We start from the raw sequence: 18486 nt of genomic DNA on the forward strand, positions 1-18486 counted from the left end.
AGAATAATAGGATTTAGAGCTAGAAAAGAACATAATCCAGTCTTCTCATTTTACATGAGGGGAAACTTTGGCACAAAGAGGTCAATTGTCTTAACAAATCATGTAAGTGTGACTGCTGTGATTTGAACTCAAGTGCCCTACCTCTATATCCAATTTTCTTTGCAGCATCAAATCTTTAAAAGTTAGCTTTCGGGGGGGCAGCTAGGTGGTGCAGTGGATAAAGTACTGGCCCTGGATTTAGGAGGACCTGAGTTCAAATCCAGCCTCAAACACTTGACACTTACTAGCTGTGTGACCCTGGGCAAGTCACTTAACCCTCATTGCCCTGCCCCCCCCCAAAAAAAGTTAGCCTTTGTTTGTTGTTATTGGGTTATTTTCCATTGTGTCTAACTCTTCATGACCCCTTTTGGGGTTTTCTTGGCAAAGATACTGGAGGGGTTTGCCATTTCCTCCTCCAACTCATTTTACAGATAAGGAAACTGATGAGGCAAAGAAGGTTAAGGGACTTGCCCAGAGTCACACAGTTTAGGCTGTGTCTGAGGCCACATTTGGACTGAGGAAGTTGTCTTCCTGACTTCAGGCCTGTGCCACCTAGTTGCTCCAGACTACTTTCAAATAGTCTCATGACATTAGAGGATGGGACACATGCCTGGATCTGCAGATTAATAATATTTCAAGTGAAGAAACTTTAGTTAGTCCCTTGAATTTTAGACAATTCTAACTGGCTAAGCTCCATTCCCAGGAACATTAAGCACTTTCGGTATCAGAATTACCTCTTTTTTTGGACAGTGTAGCTTCAGTTAGTAAGTCACTAGAATATTAAATTCCATGAAAACAGGGACCATGCAGGTAAGTTAATGTTTTTTTCCATTGCACATAATAGGCACTTAATAAATGCTGATTGATTGCCTCCTGTGGTGTTATGCACATATTAGATACTTAATATAGAATGAACAATCAATAAATCAAACTCATTATTTGGTAATAATAGCCATGCCAGGGAGCAGCTAGATAGCACAATGGATAAAGCACCAGCCTTGGATTCAGGAGACCTAAGTTCAAATCTGACCTCAGACACTTGATATTTACTAGCTGTATGACCCTGGGCAAGTCACTTAACCCTCATTGCCCAACAAAACAAAACAAAACAAAACAATAATAGCCATGCCTTACATTGGTATAACATGCTTAACCTTTGTGAAGTGCTTTGATGTGGCCTATTTAACTGAATTATCTCATATGGATGACTTCCAAAAGTCCTTCTTGGATGCTTCTTCATGGTGTGGAGGAGACTCTTAGTTCTCAAAGACTACATCTTAGAGAGCAATCTCTGACAGGCTCATCCTAGCAAAGCTTTGCATCCATCAGACTGTGTCTGCTTTCTGAGGACCCCCTTAGCTAAGCTTAAAGAGTGGCAGCACCAGCCACTCAATCCCAGAAGCAAAGGAAAATGCAAACTAAGCCACAGTCCTGTGAGGCTTCAGGCTTCTTTTCTCCTCCACAGTGATGTGATAGAGCAACAGAAAAGTGCCCAATGGTGCGAAGAATTACTCAATGTTTAAAGTTTATGAGTGAACACAATGTGAGATACTTGTCCAATGAGCCCCTGCTCCATGGATGCCTATCAAGTCCGCATATTACTGGATGACCTGAATCATTTCACTCTTGATATTATTGCCATAACTGAAACGAATGGACAACAGGGAGCTAGAGTTTAATGGAAGGATGATTCACAGATTCTTCTTGCAAGGGAAATAAGGGAGTTGACAGAGAGGATTTTTATGCATCTAAAAGTAACAAGAAAAACAATGTCATGGGCATTTGCTCATCTTGTATTGCAATGTTCACGGTCAATGTTTGCAAAAAAGATGACGATGGTTCTCTGAAGCTTGGCCGATGGAAAATGATGGGCAGCTCAGGCAAGGGAGCTCCAATCACATGAATCAAATCAAGGTGTCCTCAGCAGTTGGCCTTGTTGTATATCCTTCTCCCACTGTAGCTAAGTGTTTTGAGGATGTACCTATGTAATTCACCAGGGAAGCATAGATGCTCAGAAGGTGCTCTATGGAATATGATGCTATAGGATATGATGCTAAAGAATTAAGAAAACCAGGTCCTATTATTTTGATTTCTAATCCTCAGATTTGATATCATTTCCCATCTGTAGCAATGGGATATATAATGGATAGCTGATATTAAGATATAGTATCTACCCTCACAAAACTTAAAATCTAGCAATGGGATTTAGCAAATGTAGAAATAATTACAATACAAACTAGGATATGAAGACAAAAATAATGTAGCAGTAGAGGCCACATCAGAGAGACAGTATCTTGAAGTAGAGAGAGTACTGGACCTGGAGTCAGGGGAATCCCAGCTCTGTCACTTATTAGCCTTTTTTACATTGAAATAATAATACTTGTAGTATGTTCTTCTCAGGGTTGTTGTGAAGAAAGTTTTATAAACCTTAAAATTCTGTATAACTGTGAATTATAGACCCAAGTTAAAATCATATCCCAGAGACCTACTGGGTGTATGATCCTGGGCAAGTCAATTAACCTTTTTTTTTTTTTTGTGGGGCAATGAGGGTTAAGTGACTTGCCCAGGGTCACACAGCTAGTAAGTGTCAAATATCTGAGGCTGGATTTGAACTCAGGTCTCCTGAATCCAGGGCCAGTACTTTATTCACTGCACCACCTAGTCAATTAACTTGCACCCCAAGTCAATTAATTTCTTAACCTCAGTTTCCTCATCTGTAAAAAGGGGATAATAATATCACCTTTATCCCAGGGCTGTTGTGAGGACATATTTTATATATCTATATATCTATATATCTATATACATACATACATATACATATATACACACACATATACATACACATACAATCTCATGAATATATATGTGTGTATGTGTATATATGTATATATACACATACATACATAAATACACACACACATATATATGAAGTACTTTGCAAATCTTAAAGTAAAATGTGAATACTATGTATTACTTATATGGGAGATCTGAGGTCCTCAAAAGGAAATGAATGTGTAGGAGATAAAAGAAACTGAGTGGGAAGGCTTTATGGAGCAAAACCAAGCCTAAGTGGCCTAAAAGAGTTTGGGGCACTTCCAAAAATGCTCTTTGGTTAGTTGTAATAATAGAAGCTCAGTTTTGTATTTTTACAAAGCACTTTCCCTATAAGAGTCCCTTGGGAGTATAAGTATTCTTATAGCTGTTTTACTGATGAGAAAACAGGCTCAGAGAGTCTGTTATTCTGTGAGTTGTGTCTCTAAAAAGTGTTGTCTAATCCTATTGATCTCTCTCTCTCTCTCTCTCTCTCTCTCTCTCTCTCTCAATTAACAGGGAGAACTAACACTAATAGACCAGTCCTTTCAAAGTGATTGTGGATGCCAGAAGTATCTCTGTGGTAACTGTCCTTGTTACATTTCTGTGCCCCCCCTCCAATAATAAATGAATAAGTGATATGCAAATGGTACTACTGCCAACAGTTAGGAAGGATCTAAAATTCTTTTTTTTTTTTTATTTGTGTATGACTGGTTCCCTTTTAAATCAATTGGCCATGTTAGAATGTAAATAACTTGGGAGCATTAATTGGTTTGACTTTTTTTTGTTGTTGTTTTTTTTTTTTTGTTTTTAGTGAGGCAATTGGGGTTAAGTGACTTGCCCAGGGTCACACAGCTAGTAAGTGTTAAGTGTCTGAGGCCGGATTTGAACTCAGGTACTCCTGAATCCAGGGCCGGTGCTCTATCCACTGCGCCATCTAGCTGCCCCGGTTTGACTTTTTTTAGTGAAAATGACGGAGATAATTTCTTTTCACTAATTCTGAAATATTTCATTAACCTTGGTGGTTTTTTTGGTTTCGCCTTAATTTGTATACCCTACAACATCTCAGTTTCCACTGCTTTAAAAATATTAATCTTTAATATTTAGCACAAAGACCGAAGAAGTAGTAATCAATCATCTAAATGTTTATTGGAGCAGAGCTACACTGTCTATATAATCTGGCCACCAGGTGGTGCAGTGGATAGAGTAACAGACTGGAAGTCAGCAAGCTCTGAGTTTGAATTTGACCTCAGGCACTTAACCCTGTGTGATTTTTGACCAATTCATTTATCCTCTCTCATCTTCACTTTCCTCATCTGTAAAATGTAAATGATAATAGCACGTATCCCCCAGAACTGTTGGGAGAATCTAATAGAGTTGTTGTGAGGATGAAATGACAGAAACAGGGTGTCCCAAAAGTCTTAGTGCTGTTTAAAGATAAAAATGGCTCCAAGTTACTTTGGGACACCCTGTACAAAGCGATTGATAGTCAGCAAAGTCCTAGACAAAGCTTTATTATAGTATCTAATTGTGCTGAGACAAGTATTTGTGAAGTTAATGTGAAAACAGCTTTACATCCAGTTCAGATGTGGTCTGTAAACACAGATATGTGATGTGTAGTTTTGCATTACAGTCAAGTACAAAAGAAGTTAGGGAAGGAAGAAGTCAGCATGGGAAGATGCTATTTAGGAAGGTTTGAGTTCAAATTCTACCTCTGATACATAGACTTACATCCAGAGGAGTCACTTAATCTTCCAGTGCCCTAGGGAACTCTATAATACCTACCTGAGAAGAAGTTCACCTGCTTTAGTAGGGGAAGTCTCCTTGTCAGGTGTTCCCTGTAATAATGAAATTATCCAGTCTGAAATGGTAGCAGCCTATAGTGAAGAAAAAATGGCGGGAAAAAATGAGAGGCTGAAAGATCAACCACAGGCAGCTCCAGTAAATCACTCCTGAGCTGCTTACCATCTGGACCAGCAGAGTAAATGCATGGGCAGTAATGAGAGAGAGAGAGAGAGAGAGAGAGAGAGAGAGAGAGAGCTAGCAGAATTCACCAGGTCAGCAGGAGAGTGATAAATTTCTCAGCCACAACAACCCTTTAAGACCATGAGCTAAGTTAGAGATGGCTGTGATCTGTCTGTGTCATTGGAGGGCATATCTGTACCAATAAGAACATGGGATCCATGGATTATTGTACTGCTAAATCCTTCATGATTTTGAAAACAATAAGGTTAAGGATTCAAAATAATACAAAAGTAACTAATTTTCTTGGTTACAGGAAGGTTAAAATAGTTGGATAGAGAGCTGGCCAGGGGGGTCTCCTTGCTGTGTGACCCTGGGCAAGTCACTTAACTTCTCAGAGTTGTAGGTACCTCTTTAAGACTTTTAAGTTGAATATCAGGTACTGGCCTGAATTGGTAAAGAATTTCCTTTACCTATGAAATCATAAGTTCAGTCCACATCAATTTTTTTTTTGTTTAATGGAAAATTTAAAAAATAGACTTTCCCTATTAACAAGTTGTTTTTTTCTTCTCTTAGAAAAGGATAATGTGTGTGTGTTTCAAGAAGTAAATGTCTTAAATCCTGGAGAGTCCATGATAAAATATCTGGAGGAAGATTACTGTTATCCAATAGAATGTTTGGAAGAAAAGGATAACAGTACAGGCTATCACGCCATGAATATTTCTGTAGTGAATTGTTCAAAAGAATGTGAAGTGGTAAGAATTCTGTAAAAACAAGGTTCTGCTAATAGCCTCCTTTTATATGCCATTTAACAATTTTCTGAGTGCTTTTCATACATTAACTTACTTGATGACACCTAAATGGAATTTCAGGATGCCATTTGCAGTTGTTTGAAATAGTGACTGTTTTAGAGGTTAAAGGCTTTTGCTTGAGTGGAGTTTCAACAATTAAAATAGACCATTATTTTTTGTATGTTAGACCTAAAGCAAATTTTCACTGTCTTGCTGTATGGTGATGTGTACAAAAGGTGAGCCTCTGGACTTCATAAAGCTTATCTTCCTGTTGACCTGCAGGACATTCAGGAGACTAGATTATTGATAGATGTAAAAGCTGACACTGAAACCATCCCTAAAAGCACCACTTAAAGTTAATCATTATTTGAATTAATTGGATGAAATCTTGGCAATGTCTACCTGCCACAGGAAAGTATGTAATTATGAGAGAGTAGAACTAGATGCTGTCTAAGGTCCCTAGCTCTCACATTTTATCATTCTATGTTGCAAAAATACTTATCAACACTGGTTAATTTCATTTGTTTTAAAGGTGGTAGCAGCAGTAGATCTGGATTATTGTAAATAATGAATTTCATGAAGTGGTCACATAATCCAAAATTTCACCGTATGATTTCACTAGGCTGGAGTCAATAACCATGCTTTACAGAATCACAACTTTGAGTAGTGCAAATTAATATAGTAATTAATATATTCAGTCACTTCACAGGATTCATTATTCATGCTAATTGGGACCTAACTATGGCTTTCTTTTTAAATATTCTCATGGTTTATTTAATATTTACTTCAATGTTTTATTATTTTACACAGCACCAAGTATATGTTCCTTCTACCAGCGATTATGATTGTTGTGGTACCTGCAAGAATGTGTCCTGTAGTTTCAAGGTTGAAAATGAAACATTTATATATGAGGTATCAAGCCTTAAATTCTACTAATAAAGAAATACAGGATTTGTGTAGGCATTGGGAATGTTAGGAAGAATCATCTTATTATTATAGATGTCTAAATAAGAAACATGTGTACTTTTTCTACCAGTCACCTTATTATCAACATTCAATGATATTTGAGACATGGAAGAGATTTAGAATAAGAATTCCTAAAAGTTGTTTGTTTGGGATTTGGGGGGTGACTCCTAAAGGGTTCTCATGGTCCTGCTATGGGGTATATCCTCCTAAATAAGAGAAATCAATATTCCAAACTCATGGCAAAGTAGGAGATAGACTAGTAGAAGGAAAGCTGCGTGAGGGCAGGCGATTTTATTTTTTGTCTTTGTGTCCTCTGTATATTTCCCAGTGTCTTAAATTAGTAGGTGTTTACTAAATGCCTGTTTAATTGAATTTAAATGGTTAGCATTTCTGGATTTGGAGTCACGAAGACTTAAATTCAAATGTTCCCTTTTACATTTACTAGCTATGTAAGGATAGGCCAATCACTTAATCTCTCTGATCCTCAGAATGGGGGTTATAGATATATATGTATATCTGCAGTTTCTTGCTGGTTATTGATATAACAAGGAATCAGATTACACCAGAGTTGCAATGCCAGTCTAAGATAAAAGAGTTTACAATGTTCACTACTTAATTTAACATAGGGTTGAATGAAAACACAAGCTTTACAATTAGGGGAAGATTTTTGGTTTTGTGGAGAAGTTGAAGGAGTTGAAAAGACAGAATATATCAGTATAGAAAGAACAACTGTGAACTTTCCACAAAACAATTTATGAATTTATTGGTGACAATATGTTTTAGTTTGGGCTTTTGGGACTTTGGTATCATGTTTCCCTCCTTGGAAAGTTAATTTTGATGATATGTGCTGACTATTTTTTTTTTTTTGGTGAGGCAATTGGGGTTAAGTGACTTGCCCAGGCTCACACAGCTAGTGTCAAACATCTGAGGCCGGATTTGAACTCAGGTACTCCTGACTCGAGGGCCGGTGTTCTATCCACTGCGCCACCTAGCTGCCCCTGACTATTTTTTTAAAGTTACATTTTATCATTTGCCCATTCAGATTTATTAAGGAAGAGCTTACTGTCCCCAAACTTTTTCTTCCCCTTCTAATCTTATATTTCATATTTGTATTTTTGGTCACATTTAAAGCTACATTTATGGAATATAACTTTTTATGATTTAATTAATTTAATTTAATTTAATTTAAGGATATTGAAAAATAGAATAGCATTCGGACTCAGTGAAACTAGTGATATTTCTATCAAAACAAGTCTCCTGATTTTTTTTTTTGGGGGGGGGGGTTTGTTGTTGTTGTTTTTTTGTGAGGCAATTGGGGTTAAGTGACTTGCCCAGGGTCACACAGTTAGTAAGTGTTAAGTTTCTGAGGCTGGATTTGAACTCAGGTCCTCCTGATTCCAGGGCTGGTGCTCTGCACTGCGCCACCTAGCTGCCCCTAAGTCTCCTGATTTTGATTTGACTTTTCAACAAGAAAGAAAAGAAATATGGCAGTTTTTTTTTAAAGTGCACTAATTTGAGTTATTTAATTAATTCTATAACTTTTTGTTTTCCAGGAGGGAAGTTCATGGGTATTTAACTGCAGTAAATATGAGTGTATAAAGACAGATACGGGGTCAGTGATTCTGGGCTACAGTGTTGTCTGCCCCCCTTTTAATGAGACTGAATGCAAAAAGGTTTGTACTTAATTTGAAATGATGAAAACCCAATATTTGTTCTTATTAGGAAACACGTCAGGTCATATTCTAGGTGATGGTTAATTAAATATTTCCAGTAAACATTCACACATAAATTCAAGGAACATTTGGATGACAGTATGTGAATCTCAGAGATAATCTCGTCTAAATCCCTTATTTTATAAAACAAAAATGCTTTTGTTAACCTAACCTCATAGCTACAATTTTCCCCATAATTTCCCTCTTTTATAAAACATGGGAATTATACATTTTCTTAACACCTATCACTAAATTTTCCCTTTTAAGATTATGGTGACTTGGCCACACTCTATTTTGGTGTTTAAGTGATTATTTCCTTTTTTTTTTCCCTAGAATGAAGGTATTATAACAACAACAAATGAAGGCTGCTGCAAGATTTGTAAGTGAGAAAATGTTGCATTCCATAGCAGTTTAGTTTTTGCTGATGAAATGTACTATGATTCTTTGATCAAAATTCAGAGGGGAAAACTGATATGGCCAAACTCAAGCAAGTTTAATGATGGGTGACGTTATTTGCCTTCTATTGGCCACAAAGTTTGTGACTTAAGATTTTCTTTCTAGCATATAATTAAACTTCTCCAAACATGACATGCAGGTAGTTCTTTGAGATTTACCAGTCACCTTCATCTGAGGAACTCTGAGAGGGCTACATGGTACAGGCATTATCTCCATTTCATAGGCAAGCTTACCTCCCTACTGTTCATGTCAGGATGACATATGTCTACCTCAGCAGGAATTTACCAACCACCACTCATCTCTTCTTCCTCTGATCAATACCACCAACCTATTTTCTGGGGTGACCTTTGGATCCAAATCATCATTCTTTGGAGCCTAAGAAGATACTTCCTTTGCAGAAGTTCAAATTCCCACCTCCACCCCACCCCCTTTATGGGAAAAACATCATATCTGTTACATAGCTCCAAAGGGTCAGTGATCCTTCTTTTCCTTGACTGTGTAACATTAATCCACATTCCACCCACCATACCTTCCTTTCCATGTATTCTTATGGAAGACTAATGTACCTTGATGCCTGTTTGAGCTGATTGATTATTGTACTGGGTCACACGATTGATCCCATATCTTTTAGATAATATTTCCTTTCACTCTTGGCTGTGAGATGAAGTCAAACTTTGCTTCTCTAAGGAGAATCATCTTTTAATTTGACTGCAGTTCCTATATGTCTTCTGTTTTCATTCATATGCAGTAAATATTGATTTACTAACTGCCTACTATGTTGCCCTGGGAATAGAAAGACTAAAATGAAAACCGCTCCCTTCTCTGAAGGAACTTACACCGTCCTGGAGAAAATCAACATCCAAACAGATGATCCATTTCGTTTCAAAACCAGCTATTTGGGGGAGGGAGAGTGTTGATAGATATGGGATCAAAAAAAGACTGTGAGTATGATTATAAATTGAGAACTAGAAGGATGTTAGAGAATATCTAGTCTAATACCTTCATTTTACAGAAAAGGAAACTAGGATCAGAGGATGTTAGACGGATTAATTGCCCAAAGTTACACAGGGAATAAGTAGCAGAGCTGGAATTGAGACTGAGGGCCTCTAACTCTTGTACAGAACTCCTTCCATCAGAGCTCTTTTTTCACATTTTGCTTGTAATGTCTTCATTCGGTTGATACAATGATACGACCTTGCTTCTGAGTCTGTACTCATAGCATTTCCACTGGGGTAAAGACTTTGAGAACTTGCATTCTGGTGGCATGGCCTTTGGGAAACCAGGAGTATTTCAGGTCATCATGAAGCATTAGAGTAGGATATTTGTGGAATGTTCTAGAAATTCAGTGTACTAGAGATGCTGTGCCCAAGGTAAAGAGTAGGGAGAGAAGGACGCAATGAATCTCTTTATGGAACTCACTGCACCATTTTCTACTTTAATAGTGTCTTAAGGGAGCACCTAGGTGGCTCAGTGGATAGAGCAGTGGTCCTGGATTCAGGAGGACCTGAGTTCAGGGCCAACCTCAGACATTTGACTCTTAACTGGCTGTATGACCCTGGTCAAGTCACTTAACCCTCATTGCCCTGCCAAAAAAAAAATAGTGTCTTAAGTTGTTCAATAGAACCAATATGTCCCAGGTTCTCAGAGGTACATAGAGCAGGGTTCTTAATCTGAAGTTTGAAACTTTTTGAGAACTATGGATAGACTTCAGGGAAGTTTGTGAACCTTGTTGCTAAAAAAACCTAAATCTTTTCTTTTTCACTAAACTGAAATTTAGCATTTTCTTCAATTATGAGTATTTTAAAAAATTATCAGAAAGGGTCTATAGGCTTCACCCATGTCCCAAAGGGATCCATGACACAAAAAGGTGAAAGCCCTCTGTCATACATAGAGGATTGGCTTTTATATGCAGATGAACTTAGTGCATCTTTATGCTTCATGTCCCCTGTGAAGATTCAGCAAAGACAACCACCATGATGATGAAAGCAACAACAATAACCACAACTAGCACAAGAATGACAATGAAATGATAATTATGACAATAACAATAAGAATAAATACTGCCACAATGAATGCAGCAATACTGAAAATGATGAACACAAAATGATACCAACGAGAATGATGGAGACAACAAAATAATAACATTGACAACAATATTCATAATTGCCACTCTGATAATAATAATGAATGAGGGTTACATCAATAATGTTGGCTATGACAATAAGCACCAAGGCAACAATAATGATGAAAAGCTTCTATAATAACAAGGACAACAATAACAATGATGACAGAAGCAATAATTATGAAAACAACAGTTGGCACCAAGCCCATAACAACAAAAAATTCAACAATAATGGCAACAATAGCAAGGAAACAATCTTGTTCTAACAATAATAATGATGGGAAAATGGCAATGCCATGGGAACAACGATGATATCAGTGAAAATAACAATGACAACAATCATCATTTATGTATCATTTTGAGTTTGCATGTCTCCTTACACATATTATTTCTTTGAGTCTCATAATGACCCCATGAAACATCAGTATTCTCAAATTATACATGAGGAAACTGATGTTCGGATGAATTAAGTGACTTTTCCATCATTTTATAACCAGCAAGTGTCACAAGTGGGATTTTCTGACACCTATTCCAAGGCTCTATACATTGGGAGTAGAGAACTTGTTATTGTTGTTGAGTTGGGGTGACTCCTGTGGGCAGAAGACCTTTAGACATGGGATACCACTTAGTATAACAGGAACTATGTTGAATAATGGTGTAGTTACAGACCAAGGCAATGTAGGAAGGTTGACAAAGTGTTACCCTCCAAGTCAGGAAGAATTGTGTTCAGATTCCAACTCTGAAACGTACTGGATGTGGGATCCTAGGCAGGTCACAGTCTCTCTGGGGCATGAACAATCTTCCAAGACTTTAAATTAAAGAGCAGATGCTGCTTTGAACTGGCAGAGGGAGTATCGTCATCTGGGAGCTCTCTCTACGAGTGAAATCATAACTCATGTATACATACAAAAGTATCTTGCAGAAAAGGAACATGCTAATTAGGCAAAAATTCTGATGAATTCATGTCCTGATATTACTTTGATTTATTTCTTTTCCAAAGCCATAAAAGTCCACGAAAGGGTAGTGATCCACACATGTAAATCAAAATCGTTGGTGAAAGCCCTAGGAGACCTATCTCTCTCACTCTCTCTTTGATCTCCTGCCAAGAACCAGGAACAATAAACAATAAGCTCACAATCCTAAAATAACCTCCAACGGCTTAGTTCCAGCTTAGGTATCAGTACTAATTACTTGATTGAAGAAATGCTGGTTTCTAGAGCTTTCTGTTTGGGAAAGTGCCAAGACAGCATAGCTTTTACTTTATTCTACTTGAAAGTAGATGGTTTTCTTCTTTTTGTAAAGTGCATTTTAAAATATTCTATTATCTACACAGTATTAACAGGACTATAGTAGATTCACCTGTCCATATAATGTTCCTTATTCAAGTTGTAAAAGTATACCTGAAAGGAATACCAAAAATTCTGTCAGGTAAAAGTTACTCCTGCATATACTTACTGAGAAAGCTATTTTTTTCTGAAGAAGATAAGTAGGAAAAAGTTGTAAGTAAAAAAAGTATATATGGTGTGTGTATACATATATGTATACATATATATATATGTACTCACACACATATATGTATATATCTACATCTATATTTATATCTATCTCCCAGATTTTTCATTTACTTTTTCGATGAGTCTAGTAGAAAAATATAATCTGAACAATACCAATGAGAATTTAACTTGGAAAATTATGTCTGTAATTGACTAGGATTATATCTTAAATTCAGAATTCAATGATTTCAAGAAAAGAATGACTATATTTAAGAATTTTTTGCTCAAGTATCTGTATCTTTTAAATCCTATAAAGCATCAGAATCATATGCTACTCTTGCTATTGCTTGTAGAAATGTTTCTAAATGAAATCATGTGCCATGTAGCAGAGAGACCTACCTATAATATAGTTTTCCACTGTGGGAGTTGTTATCTTAACAAATAATGTTGTGAAGAGTGACTTGATGCATACAAAGTCAATTAATTACATCTCTATTACCTTTTCATGGTGGACTTGTTGCATGAGACTAAATTCTGTAATCATAGGATTTTAGGGCAGGAGAGGAAGAACACAAAGATCATCTATTCCAACACCCTTATTTTCCAAATGAGAAAAATGAGGTAAAGAGAGGTTAAGTGATTTATTACTGATGGTCACCCCATGGGCTTAGTGGCAAGCATGAGAGAAAAAGCCTGTTATTACTATTAATTCAGTGAGTGTTTCTACCCCTGCACACTGCATTAAGAGCATTTTAAAGACTATTTTATGGTTCATTAATTGCATGGGATCTGTGATTTCATCTCTGTAGATATTCCTTGTATTAATCTAAATTTCAACCCATCCTGTAGATGTGCCTACTCATCCTTTGCAAAATCTTGTCCATATCCTCTTTAAAGTAGAGTGTCAAATACATTTCCCACAGCCTGGAGGTAGCTTACAACACTCTCAAGTTCGGCCCAAACCAAATTAAAATGTAACTGGGGAATATTAAACAAAACAAATAAAATACCATAAAAATTATATTACTTTTTTGTGAGGCAATTTGGGTTAAGTGACTTGCCCAGGGTCACACAGTTAATGTCAAGTGTCTGAGGCTGGATTTGAATTCAGGTCCTCTTGACTCCAGGGCTGGTGCTTTATCCACTGCACCACCTAGCTGCCCCAATAATATTACATTTTAAAGCTATGTCAATATGTAGCCCACGAGGATCCTTATGTATTGATTTATCACCCATGTTTCCATTTGAGTTCGACACCATTGCTTTAGAGGATGCACCCAACTTACTGGAAGTATGTGTCTGGGTAGTTTTCCATTCTTGAGGTTGGCTGTAAAGCTCTTCAGTCATCCTCTTTCTCCTCTTTAAGGAAAGAAATAAGCATTAAGCGCCTAATCTTTGTCAGACATTGTGTTAAGTACTTTACAAATATTATATCATTTGATCTTTATAAGAGCCCTGGGAGCTAAGTATTATTAGTATTGTACTACTATTGTCCCTTTTTTGCAAACTAAGAAAAATTTGGCCGAGGTTAAGTGACTTGTGCAGGGTCACACAGCTAGTAAGTGTCTTGTCCCCAGTGTAGGGAAAACTAGCTAGGGTTTACTTATAAATTAGAAGCTTTAGCACCAAGTCTTTGGGCATTTAGCATTTATTAAAGATTAAAGAGAAAACACGTGGTGTTCTGAAAGATAGGGAAGTCTATCTACCCTAGAGGAGAGATAAGAGTTCAACCTGGCCTGGTTTTTCTCCCAAATCTCCTGCCACCACCTCAGAGTTCCAGCCACAAAGAGAAAGTTCCTATGCCTATGAGAGTGGGAAGCTCCCTGCGGGTCTGGAAGAGAGGTGGTCCCCACACTGCTCCAAGCTAATTGACTGGCAGCATTCAAGTCCATTGATTGACATGACTTGAAGGTGGTCTTAAGTTAGTTAACTTCCTTTAGTTAGTTGGGAGATCCTGTGTGTGTATGTGGAAGGGGTCTGAGTCTATGGCTTCTGAGAACATTACTATTGAGGGCCAGGCAGGTATGGCTTCAATCAAGTTAACTTTAAGTAGATTAATCAGCAAAGTAAATCACTCTCAATTCAATCAATCCAAATCAATCTCCTCAAGGTGGGGCCTTTGGGCATTGGAAAATCCCATTATTTTCTCACATTCCTGTGATCAGATATTTCCTTGAATATATTCCATATGTAATATTTTTGTGCATAAGTCAACATTGGAGAGCTTAGAGTCAGGAAAACCTGGTTTCAAATCCCAGGCACTTATTTGCAACTCCAGGTACTTCTAGTTGGGTAAGTAATTACCTAACCCTGTGAAATGCAACCTCTTTGATGCCTTTCAAAGCTAAATCTATGATCCTATGGCCATTTCTCCTTTGCTCTTTGGATCAGCTGCAGCACTGTTCTCATTTGTATTTTAACTGTCTATAAATCAGTTATCTTGGCTCATGTTTTTAACTATAACACTGCATTCATTCTATATGGTCTTATCATATGCAACTTCCTCCATTACAATCAGTGTTGTGTGAACATTGAATTCATAAATATAGAGGTACCAATAAAATGCTAATAGCGATATGGGATTCGCCATTTTGGCTCTCGGTTGCCTTGCTTTGGTATCATAGATGTATTATTACATTCATGTCCATTGCATTTGCATGCATTATAAATAGGCTTTTATTATGCCCATACCATGTCCCAGAAACTGTGCTAAACAAGAGTGATACAAATACAGATGTGAGACAGTCTATCCTCTAAAGGAGTTTAACAGGAACAGGAAGTGTCTGGATAGACACAAAGATGATGACTTGATCCATGGTAGGGAGGGGCAGGTTATAAGCATGGCATCGTGGAAGATGGCAAGATAGTCTGGGTGAACAGAATGAAACATGTCCTTGATGGTCTGACAGAGACCTAGGCCTAGCTAGACTGTGATCAGGATGCCCCCAGGGAGGGAGTTTCAGAGGTGAGTGGATTGAGTCTCCCTTCTTCCAGGATATTTTCCTGTGATCCAGTCCAGTCTGGAAGTACTATTCCAGGTGATGAGTAGCGGTTATTAGCAGAATGTATAGCGGTAGAGATAAGGTGTACCACTAGATAGGATGGAAAATATGGTCTGATGTGTATTTAAATGCATTTGTGCTAAACGCCACCTTTAATCTTTTTTTTTTTTTTTTTTTTTTTTTTTTTTTTTTTGCGGGCAATGGGGGTTAAGTGCCTTGCCCAGGGTCACACAGCTAGTAAGTGTCAAGTGTCTGAGGCCAGATTTGAACTCAGGTACTCCTGAATCCAGGGCTGGTGCTTTATCCACTGTACCACCTAGCTGCACCCCACTTTTAATCTCTTAAATCCTATAAAGCTATGCACGACACTCTATGTGAAAGTCACTAAAGGTGTGAAATATTCTTAAGTGTGTCAGTATAAGAATTATTATGAGATCATTACCATTAGAAAAAGTCCATAAAACCAGTGAACTGATATGAACAGAATTTTATGTACAGAGAAATTGTTGAAATAAATATATTCTATTAAGTCACAAATATTCAAATATGAAATATTGAAGGAAGAATATTTTCTCTATTTTGATAGGCAGAAGGGAAGAAAGAATGTGCCAGAAAGTAACAGTAAAAACAACCATAAAAAAGCAAGATTGCACAAGTCAAAGTCCTGTGAGTATGCAAACCCATTGTTCTTATTTAACTATGGACATTTCTTTCCAGGAGACAAATATATGTGTAACAATAATAGCTCCTATTTTTATAGTGCTTCTTTATGAAGTAATTTTTTTCATGATAGCGCCAAGGTAAATAAGTGCAAGCTTTGGCAATCACATTTTGTTGATGAACAGTCTGGGGCTCAGTTTTTTAAATTAATTTTTAATTCAATTTTTAATTAATTTGCTCAAACTAAGAAGGGGGGCAAATCCAGGATTCAAATCCACATCCCTTGACTCCAAATCAAGAATTCTCTTCACCTATCCCTGTTTGGAGCCACAGTTGGGATTATTTTTCAATCAAAATGATTAATATCTTCTTCAAAGAATGTGTGTGCGTGAAAGTGTGAATTATTCTTTGCTGAAATAGACACCAACATCAAACAGTAACCCCAAAAGAGAGAGAAGATAAACAGAAACAGGGAGGAGAGTGGTAAGGGAGAAGGAGGAGGAAGAAGAGACTCAGACAGAGACAAAGAGACAGAAACAGAGAGGACCTGATTTTAGTCTTCTAACACATACTGGGTGTATGATCTTGGTAAAATTATTTATCCTCTCTGTACCAAGGAAATTGTTTTAAAACCATTTAAAAGTTGCAGAGGATGACCTGAATTGGTGGAAGGAATTTCCTCACATGAGAGTTCCTTATACCTGGGAAATCAGTTATATGAATTTCCTGCCCTATGGAAATTCCTCTTTTTAAATAAAAAGAACAACTTCCTTTAACCTTCCCTTATTTTCCAATCATTTACCATTTTGATGCCTGTTGGGAACTCTCTCTAAGTTTTCTATGGCCTTCATAGGGAGTGGTGTAATTCTGATTACAACAGACTCATTTGTTGGAGTTTCTATATGCTACTTTCCAGTTTGTACCTATGTAATGCTTGTTTTATCACTTAATGTTTTTCTGACTCATATGTGCCAGTTAGTGTTATTTTCTTTGATGTGTGAATTAATATTTTTTGCTTACTTATCCTGGTTGTATTTCCTTTTCTAATTCTTATTTTCTGGAATCTGCCAGCAGACATAGACATCTGATAATTGTAATAATTAGGAAAGGGACTGGGGGAAAATGATACCAAGTTGCTCTGACTTCTTTCTTAGTGGCTCCATCCAGCCATCAGGGCTAGAGACAGGCCATTATGAAAGTCTGCCAGATCTCCTAACCAGTGAACAGTCATTACATTACCTATTTCCATTAAATACAGGAGTGCTGAACACCTCCAGTGGTTATCTTTGAATGGTATTTTAGACATAGCACATTTTAGGGTTATCTCTCATTCTTTCACTAATGGTAAAAATGGAACTTCTCATGGGCTCACATTTCTTCTTCCCTCTCTATAACAGATAAGTGTTGCTTCTTGTGATGGGAAATGCCCATCTGCTACCATCTACAATGTCAATATGATAGCCATTTTAGATTCTGCAAATGTTGTCGGGAAAGTGGAGTGCGGAATCTGAACGTGCCTCTCTACTGCTCAGGAAATGGCTCAGAAGTTACTTACACTGTTCAAGAACCCATAGATTGCTCATGTCAATGGAAATGAACTCTGGATTAAAAATTTACAAAAAAAAAAAAAAAGAAAGAAAAGAAAACCCTCTCTATCCTCATAATGACCATTAAATTTAGGTGTTATTTTCCTATCACTGGAGAAGTTTACACTTTTTTTTACATTAATAAATTTATCAAAGCTTGGACCCTACTATTTTATTACTGATGGCAAATACCCCCAAGTGGCTTTAAATAAAGGTACTTTTTCCTTTAATGCATATTTCAGAGTATTGTGCTGTCCGTTTCAATAAAGTTACTTTCTTATGTGATACTGAAATACAATTATGTATACAATTATAAAAAGCAGTAGCTTCATACCAGTTTTGCATTGACTGGACCTAATTTGGGGAGCCTCTACATTTCACTTAATTGCAGTTTAAGTCACCATGAATGAAATTTTATCTCCATTTCTATGAACCTGGGAAGCAAAAGCCAGGGTTACTCAATATCCCCAAATCTCTACTTTTTATTCCACATAAGTACAGTGGATAAAAATTGGCTTCTAGATTGGTAAGTGTAATCAGACTTCATAGACCATACAATATTAGCACTATAGGGAGCTTTTCAGGTCTCCTAGTCCAACCTCCTTCTCCCTCTCTCTCCTAAATGCCTTCTCCTCTACAGTTACCTTCCATCTTCTCTGCACATATTTTGTATGTATAGTTTTATATGTGTTTTTCCCACTATTAAAATGTAAGGTTCCTTGAGAGCAGGGGTCTCTTTTATTTTATTTTATTTGGTATCCTCAGCAGTTAGCATGGTGGCCTGGCACATTGTAAACACTTAATAATAAATGCTTATCTGACTGGTAGATTGACTTGTCCAGTGTTACCCCAAGTAGGTAGTGACATAGCTTAAGCAGGAACCCAG

The 18486-nt window shown here is 37.1% G+C and overlaps 1 protein-coding gene across 1 annotated transcript in view; it reads left to right on the top strand.

The window, feature by feature from the left end:
* OTOGL (otogelin like) overlaps positions 1-17611 on the top strand; it is a 201962-nt gene extending 184351 nt beyond the window's left edge. Inside the window, 8 exon segments of the mRNA XM_043968164.1 lie at positions 3370-3433; positions 5389-5567; positions 6414-6515; positions 8123-8242; positions 8615-8660; positions 15941-16020; positions 17412-17466; positions 17469-17611. Coding sequence (XP_043824099.1) covers positions 3370-3433; positions 5389-5567; positions 6414-6515; positions 8123-8242; positions 8615-8660; positions 15941-16020; positions 17412-17466; positions 17469-17611 — 789 coding nt within the window.
* Positions 17612-18486: the final 875 nt, after the last annotated feature.

The sequence above is a fragment of the Dromiciops gliroides genome, chromosome 5, assembly GCF_019393635.1.
Source record: "Dromiciops gliroides isolate mDroGli1 chromosome 5, mDroGli1.pri, whole genome shotgun sequence".
Classification (NCBI taxonomy): Eukaryota; Metazoa; Chordata; class Mammalia; order Microbiotheria; family Microbiotheriidae; genus Dromiciops; species Dromiciops gliroides.